The sequence below is a fragment of the Ruditapes philippinarum genome, unplaced genomic scaffold (genome assembly GCF_026571515.1).
Source record: "Ruditapes philippinarum isolate M1 unplaced genomic scaffold, ASM2657151v2 ctg1686_1_1_1_1, whole genome shotgun sequence".
Classification (NCBI taxonomy): Eukaryota; Metazoa; Mollusca; class Bivalvia; order Venerida; family Veneridae; genus Ruditapes; species Ruditapes philippinarum.
The window spans coordinates 93083-102021 of record NW_026865777.1 but is presented as its reverse complement, the minus strand read 5'-3'; the positions used below and the strand labels follow the sequence as shown (position 1 = coordinate 102021).

The following is an 8939-nucleotide window of genomic DNA, read 5'->3' as shown; positions in this document are numbered from 1 at the left end:
ACCACAGCGCAAGTTTTGATTACAAATGTAATAAAAGTCATGCTCAGACACAAGAAATATCAAGACAGACAGACAGACGGACGGACATGTGAAAAGTAGATAGGTACTTTTATTTTCTCCACACGGGAGAGCATAAAATATCGGCTTATATAACAATATACTACAACCATGCATCCATATAAAATAAATTAATATTAATGATCCGACGTGTAATAACCCTTATAACGGTCTTTCCTGTTACGGGCACATCAAACACCGGCATAAATAACATTCGTAACAAAAAATGTCACATGCTTCATTTTCATTACAAATTTGATCTAATTCCTGAAAGGTGTTATAAATTTGTTCCTTTACCAACGAAGCCGAATTTGCTATAAAAAAATAGGATAAATCTCACATAGAAGTTAAGAATTAAACATTAAATTGCGTTCATTCTTTTAAAAAGTGGCACAATAAGGCTCCAGAGGGGATCGAACCCTCGACCTCCTGTTTACTAGACAGGCGCTCTAACCACTGAGCTATGGAGCCGGAAAGATTTTAGTATGCTATTTTGATAAGAAAACAATATAAAAAAAATAAAAGCAAGGAGTTCGCACTTTGTCATAAGAACATCAAATTAGATAAGACATAATTTCTATAAGAACTGTATGTATTTGTCCCTGCATTATCATTTAATATAATATAAGATAATAAAAAACAGATAACTACAGCAAAAGGCTCCAGAGGGGATCGAACCCTCGACCTCCTGTTTACTAGACAGGCGCTCTAACCACTGAGCTATGGAGCCATGTCTTTCGTAATAAGTTGACAGAGTGAAAATCAAACATGACCGACAATGTGGAGTCACCTATAAAGATCGTATCTAGATGAATGAAAATAATTTTTATATTAAATCAGCATTCTGCAGATCATTAGGTGCAACACTTTGTCATTAAGTATTACGCATATAGCAGAAAGAGCAATATAATCTATGCATGAAAAATCTTCCATACTGTTAAAATATTTTGATCCAGATGACCTTATTTAGCGTTGTTTGTTAAACCAGTTAAACGATAACCCCGGCAAATACCTTATCTTATAGAGTTTTAAAAAGTTCACCCGTGTACAAACAAAGTTTAAACTTTATCAGTATCATGGTTTAATTTGTGTCACATAGTTTGATTTCAAAAGATGTCGTCGTCGTGTGAATCTATTCCCGTTCTTTATATAAAAGCAAACAATAACTATGACGTTGGTTATAAAATAGGACAGACATTCAAACATTTTATACGGGATCATTTAACATCAGAAACTGCCAAATCTTTGTGGTCGTTTTACGAATCTAAAGATGGAAGGAAAAAGTACGCTGATTCACTTGAAGCAACTCGGAAGAGTTATCCAAATATCATCGAGGAAATTCAAGGAATGGCTGACGGCTCGGATGTTTCTTTTGAGAAGCTGTTTCTACAAGATATGGTTTCAGAAATTCTACTTCACTATTCCCACGTTTCAAAAGATGTTGATAATACGGACAGAGAAGTTGCCGGATGTACTGATGTCATGGTAAACACCGAGTCGTGCCGATTGATTGGCCATAATGAAGACTGGTCACCCGAAGTTCGAGATGGAATGTTTATGGTGAATGTAGACCTAGATAAAGGTACACCTAGTGAAACAGTCAAAGGTAACAAGGAAGTAAACAATGTCTTTGCAAGTAGAAACGAAAGGTACCTAGCGAATATGTTTCCAGGATTTCTTGCTGGTAATACATTTTATGTTAATGAAACATTTGCGGTTTCAGTTAACTCTCTTGTACCAGTTTCCGTGAATGAGGGAGCCGTGCCTGTCGATATTCTACTCCGGGCTCTCATTGGCTGCGTTAGTATTGAAGAATGTGTGACGGTGATGAAGAACGAGCCGGTTGGATGCTCGTTTGGAATTAACTTAAACATTGCTAGTAGACAGTCAGCAAATATGTGGTCTTTGGAGGTGTATCCGGATTATGTATGTAATTTCTGGATTACTTTTATGTTACTCCTTAATAAACTATTTTGTATGGCGTGTTGTAGACATCCTTATATTCGAATAATTCTTGATCAATGTGCATACCGCATTACATACATGTATTTGTTTTACTCAGATTTTGTACTTGCTTAATACTAGATTTAACCTCTCATTTTCATTATTCATGTATCTATTATATATTATTCATTTATTCAGGGTAAAACGTTGGTTAGTCTGAGGGAAATACCATATTCAGATAGTGCTGTTACAGACTCTTACTATATACATACTAACCATTATAAACATGTGGAAAAAGCTAAGGAATCGCCAGTGTTAGAAGGGTCAAGGGCTAGAGAAGAAACCGCCGGGAACATGCCCGTTCCAGCAAAAATACAAGACGTGTGTTCAGTTTTAGGAGATACATCCAGCCATATAGAGCCTATACACAGAGTGCCAGGAAAAAGTTTCAACAGAAATAGTCGCACCACAACAATCGCCTCGGCAATATTTGATATGAACAACGATCTACTTCGAGTGTATCTGAATAACCCAAAGACTTCGAAATATCCCAGTCTGAAACTGCCATTTGTATAATTATTTCAAAAGCTGGAGTTGAATTTAAAAGAAAATAACAACTTCTGCACAATTTAAAAGTCTGGGAACTTAATTCTCTTAAGTTAAAAAGTCAATAAACAAGATTTGTCGCTTAAAAGAAAGAAGAAAAAAAACAACAGTATTTAGTTTTGAATGACTATCTATGAGATAAAGTTAAAGATTATAAATTATTGTTATCTTCAGACAGATAATTATGCAGACAAGGTCAAAAAGACAAACATTTATTTAATATCATCCTTTTTGAAGAAAGTGGAGTTTTACGTGAATATCAAGATTTTCCGTTGGCATTATCAGAGTTTACAAAAATATACATGTACTCTAGAAACTGTTATCCGTATAATCAAATAAAATATTACTATGGGTTTTCAACCACCTAACACTACTCATTTTCATCTTAATACGAAGATAACAGCAACTGCGGAATGATATCTTACGTCCAACTTTAATCCTAAAACTACTGAACTTTGTAACGGACATACCCTGCCTTGAGTTTTGAACAGTCTGAAATTTGAAGTTGAAGGGATTCCAACATTAAAAACAAAACTTGGGTTGACCTGATTAGTCTGCACGGTAGTTTAAGCTGAACGGGCTCTACACAGGTCAATCAATTTCATTTCGAACATGACATTGGTTTAAGTTACATGTACTTAAAACTTGTTTAGTGAAATTTTTGTTCTGTAACTCGTTAATATTGATTATCGATTGTTTGTCATAGATAGATAGTTTTATTTCAATCATATTAGGCTTAAAAGCCCGCGATGACATGATAATAGCATAATACTAGACAACGAACAGTGCATATACATATGAAATACATAACATAGCATGATGATAATATCGGAGAAGATCATAACGACAAACTCTTCAAGTATAAATACATTAATGTTGTGTTTAACTTACATATACACTTAACAAATCTAATAAGTGTGCACGTATAAAAATCAAATTTTCTCAGATACTAATAAACATAGGTCTCTGAAATTTTAACCAAGTATAGTACAGATATGTGCAATGATGAGAATCGATTTTTATGTCAAGGCGATTCGTACTTACTGAGAAATAGCGATGTGTGCAATATTGCGCGAAAACCGAATTTCACATTTCTGTAAAATGTGTATTTATATTGGGTGCAAAAAGGTCTAAATCTCTTAATTTCACTAAAATACAAACATAAAACATAGGATCGCCGATAGAGTATAATACTACAATGAATTCCAGGGCGTTATGTCACTGTGATTTTTATATTTGCTTTATTGAATTTCAGTAAAGACTGGTTTATGTCGATCTCCGTAACGCGTTGTACCCACTTACTAAAAGCAATGCAAACACGATATTTTCATTAATATGAAAGTACCGAGAAAGTTTGTTTTTAGTTTTAAAGTAAAATCTTAGTCAATATGTTTATTTGAGAAAATATTATGCAAATTTATTTTCAAAATGGGCGCCTGAAATGCAAATTCCCTTGCGTAAAACTTCTAGACGGCCATTTTTCTTTCAATTGCAATAATTCTGCAATAAATTTATGTTTTTTGGATGTCTTTATTTTAATAGAATCCTTGATGGTCAATAATAACTTCATTTAGCACCAACCTGTCACCCTCACTTGCACTTTGTTGTTTATGTCATGTCACGGATGAATGCACACAACAAAAGTAACCGTTATTTCTGAATATAGCATTGTAAAAATAAACCATTCAAACGATGTATTCCAAAATTTGGGTAAAAAATGTCAAGTAATAAAAAAGTTATTCACATTTAAAAACTGCACAGTTATAAGTTTTGTTAAGTGTATATGTATAGTATCAGTTGATATGAATGTAATTCAAAACATATATATTTGATAAATGTTTAAAGATTTAAACCTATGTGAAATTATATACATTCATCAAATAATAGGTTATATACATACATGTACTAAATAAATCCACGAATTCTTGCCACATTCTAAGACAAGAAACATAAGTAAATAATTGATGCATATTTAATTCATTTGTAATGGTGTTATAACATAAATTATATCGGCCTTACCAAAAAGAAACTGGCAAGACTGATAAATATGTTATAAATTAACAATCATGTTTCAAAATGACTTTTTGTTATTAATATGTTCGTTTTACATATATACGTTTTATTTAAGATGCAGATATTTTCAACAAAATGAGCACATCGCATCCCAATGAAATAAATATGCATACTACACAATTGTATCTTTAACATTATTCATGTGTCATGCTCTTTCGCCATAGAGGACAAAAGAAAGTTTATTTAAAGTATCAAAAGTAACCCTAGGATATATTTAATTTTTGAAAGAAATATATATCACTTAAAAATTAATATAGTATGCATAGTTTATAGAAAAAAGACATTTTACTAAAAACGGTATACTTAAGGACCACTAAATTATATTAATGACTACATGAGATTGTTTCAACTAACGGAGTATTAATAAAAAATAATTATAATTTTTAACAAATCATAAATGATAGAATTTACTTAGTTTAAAAAGCTTTTTCAAACAACGCATTCCTAGGTTTCTTATTACTTTTTTTATTTTCCTCTGAATTAAATAATTCCTATAAATTTATACATATTTGGTCTGTTCCAGAACTTTCTTGTGAATGTAAGTGTTTCTAATTCTGTCTATATAATGAGCATTCAATAACAAAAATGGTATTAATTCGTCTTCAAGAGTATTGCATATTGAACATTTTCTATCGTTTAAAGGGGTATTCTGGTTGGTTTTTGTCCACCTACCAGCCTTCTACTTGTAGTCTATGAGAGGACACTCTCAGACGTGATTAATGACTGAACAAATTTTATTTGCAGTAAAACAATCAAGATATGGTTGGTACATAAAGAAAGAAATATTTCTATAAACAAAAGCTTCTTACTAGAATTTGAATAAATCCTTGTAAAGTTCCAGTTCTGTATTAAATGGTCATTTAATCTTTGTTTAACTAAGGACAAAAATATCATATCATCACCTACACCTTGATTATTAACCATGCGTTAACAAAACCTAGTGAACATAACAAATCTTTTAACATTGAACACCAATTTTGCCTATTTTCATACTGTTCAAAATCATCCTTTAACAAAGAGTAAATAACGAAAACATACTTGTTTCTTCCCAAATGTAATATGTTTAACCAATATTTAATAATATTAAAAAAATGCACAGTTTTAAAGGATACCCGACCTAATTCCCCATAAATAAAGTCATTTTGTGTAGTCTTTTTAACACCCAAAATTTTTTGTCACATGTGACATGTGGTGCATACAGTGACAAATGTTTTCATCTGTTACAGTAGTTAATCTAAAAAACAAACCAGATCCTAAATGATTCTATTTCTTGCTGATCTTTTGTCAGAATATCCTAGTAGTGTATACATGCTGCATGTAGAATGAGAATATTGTTTTTGTTATATGTACTTATATAGGTTAACTAACCCATAATTTTTTTTTTCTTCCCCAGGGACCCAAAAAAAATGCCCCAAACATAGGGTCGCATGCAATAGTTTTCCAGAAATTCTAAATTTTTTACCCGGGAATTAAACCCTTTTTTTTTTTGAAAAAATTTATCTTTTTAAAGGGCCCACGGGAAAAAGGGAAAGGGTTTCCTTTCCCAAAAAAAGTGATTAACTTCTGGGTTTTAACATTTTTTTTTTTAAAAGGTGGAAAAAAATTCCGGATCAAATTTTTAAATTTTTTTTCCTACAAATCAATTTTTCAAAAAATAGAAAAAATTTCCCCAAATGCATTTTTTTGAATAACTTATGGGGGTTTTATTTTTCCGTGTATAATTAAATTTTTTGGGGCCCCTTAAAACCCCTCTATAATTCCCAAAAATAAAAAAGAAAATACAGGGTTTTGGATTTTAAAGGATGGGGGAAGGTTTTACCCGGGTTTAACCAAAAAAGGTGTACCCTTGGCGGGGCCTTTGGGGAACCAAGATTCACTTTTGCGGGCAAAAACCGGAAAAACCTTTCTCCCCCCCCGGACATCAACCTGAAAATTTGATTTTTTCCGGGCCTTTAAAATAAATCTTTTAATAAAAAATTAAAGAGGGTTTTTCATTTTTCTTTTTCCCCAAAAAAATTTGCATTAAAATGTATATTTTGGGTTTTTTTTTTTGGCTGTTTAAAACACGTGACGTAATCATTTTTACGAAAATGACTGGAGATAAGTAATTTTATCCGGCAAAGTTTTTTAACCCAAACCCTGATAAAATATAGACTTTTAGCAGGATAAAAAAAAATCTGGGTTTTGTTCCGAATAAGCCAATCGGATTTTGTAAAGGCCGCCCTTTTAACGATTGCTTAGCACCTTTCCCGTTTTAATTTTCCCCTTTTGTTTTTAATTTGGTAAAATGAATCAGGGTGAGGTACAAAAAAAACCCTTTAAATTTTTTTTTAGGTTTTTTAAGTATATATTTTATAAAGAAATTAAAAGGGGTTTAAAATAAAGACCCAATTAAGGCGATTTTTAAAACCCGTTGAGGGGGGTTTCAATAAGTGCTTCAAAAGGGGAAAGTTAAAAAAAACCTTTGGAACCTCCCGGAAATATCGATAGTAAAGTTTTTCTAGCTTTCCCCTTTTTGGAGACCCTTTAAAAAAACCCTTTGGGATCACAGGAATGCTAAAAAACCCCCTTCGCCCCAAGAAGGGTTTTTAATTTTGGGCAATAAAATTATTGTAAAAAGGGGCCTCAACAAGGGGTTTAAAAAAATTTTTTTTGGCAAACTAATTAAAAAAAGATAAAAATTTTTCCCAAAACAATAAATTTTTGCAATTAGACCGAAATTTTATATTTTTAACATAAAAATCGTCATGTTTTTTTCCTTTAAACTTTTCCTCCAAACACCCCCCCAGGGGCCAAAAAATTTTGGGCAATATTTTTTAGGGAATTTTAAAGGTTTTACAATTGTTGGTTTTTAAACAACAAACCCGGGGGAGTTTGGGTTTAAGAGGCATATTTAAAAAAAAAATTTTTAAGGGCTGGATAAAAAAGGGAGGAAGCTTTTAAGGAAAAAACATAAAATTTTGAAAAATAACTGAAAAACCCAAAGGGCTTTTTTTTGTATTCTGGCCCCTATGGTAAAGGTTTCTTTTTTACTTTATAAAAAAAATTTTAAAACCCCGGGTTTTTAGGAAATTTTTTTCCATTATTTAAAACGTTTTAAATTTTAAATTTTTATTTTTTTTTTAATTTTTTAACTCGGCATATCTTTTTAATAAAAATTTTAAAGCGTCGGGAAACTAGCCCCCCCAAAAAAAATTGTAAAAATTTTTTTATTTATAAAAAACCAAAATAAACGATGTAAAATTGTCCCAAACCCCAGTTAAAAATACGTTACCGACAAAAACCCAAGGGCCCCGTTTTTTGATGAAACCCAACAGTAAAAATTTTCTTAAAAAATTTTTATTTTTTTTTATTTTGAAAAGGGAAATCGATAAAGTATGATTGTTTTTTTTTCAAAATGAAAAAAAAAAAAAGGCCCCGAGGGGATCAAAACCCCTCGACCCCCTTTTTTTACTAGAAAAAGGCGCTTTTTAAACCATTGAGCTAGGGAACCAAATGTGAAAATATGAGATATGTAAGTTGTTGAAGTGACTAAGTTATGGCTACTAAACGGTGAAAACTATCAGTGATCATGGTTATTGTATGATAGTGTATTGAAAGTTAAGATTTTTTTTAATTAAAAAATTGAATACTAGTAGCTGAAATAATCAAAAAGACCTTCACAATGATTTATAGGAAATCTACTGTTTCATTTCTTTTTTATCTTTTGGTTTGACCTGTATATATTTAAAAACCAAAATTTTTGCATATGCGTGGCTGCTTTTTTATTGATACAAATTTGACAAATAAAAAGAGTTATTTCTTAGTTTAAAAATTTACATGTTTTTTAAAAAATTATAGAAATTGCATGATCTTGAAATGTATATGATCAAGCCGACATTTTTTTTTGTTTTTATAAGTGTTTAGCTGTCAATATATGTTTAGACTGGATACGTTGACGGATATTGGAAAATTTATTTTAGTGTATAACGTGTACGCTGTACGGTTAACTATAAACTTTTAATAATACATATTATAATGTGAAGAACAAAAATAAAAAAACAAAAAAATGAATGAATGAATGAATGAATGAATGTGTAAATAAATAAATGAATAGATAAATAAATAAAGCGCTTTAACAATAAATAAAATGAGACGTTAAATGTAATCGTTTACTTTTAATGGAACATGCCAAGAATTTTCCCCTGCTGATTTTATAGGAAGGGTATATCAAGTAATTATCGTACGTGTGGGAGTAATCAAACTGTGAATTAAAAAGT

General features: G+C 31.1%; 1 protein-coding gene and 2 non-coding genes across 3 annotated transcripts; 1 reads left to right on the top strand and 2 right to left on the bottom strand.

The window, feature by feature from the left end:
• Nucleotides 1–455: 455 nt before the first annotated feature.
• On the bottom strand, nt 456–528 carry Trnat-agu (transfer RNA threonine (anticodon AGU)). Its single transcript has one exon. It is a non-coding gene; the product is annotated as a tRNA-Thr (tRNA).
• Nucleotides 529–714: 186 nt separating this feature from the next.
• Nucleotides 715–787, bottom strand: Trnat-agu (transfer RNA threonine (anticodon AGU)). The gene has a single exon. It is a non-coding gene; the product is annotated as a tRNA-Thr (tRNA).
• A 317-nt stretch (nt 788–1104) lies between these two features.
• On the top strand, nt 1105–2975 carry LOC132730277 (beta-alanyl-dopamine/carcinine hydrolase-like). Its single transcript, XM_060716163.1, has 2 exons — nt 1105–1983; nt 2200–2975. The coding sequence occupies exons 1-2, from the start codon at nt 1171–1173 to the stop codon at nt 2575–2577; spliced, it is 1191 nt and encodes a 396-aa protein (XP_060572146.1). The 5' UTR covers nt 1105–1170; the 3' UTR covers nt 2578–2975.
• Nucleotides 2976–8939: the final 5964 nt, after the last annotated feature.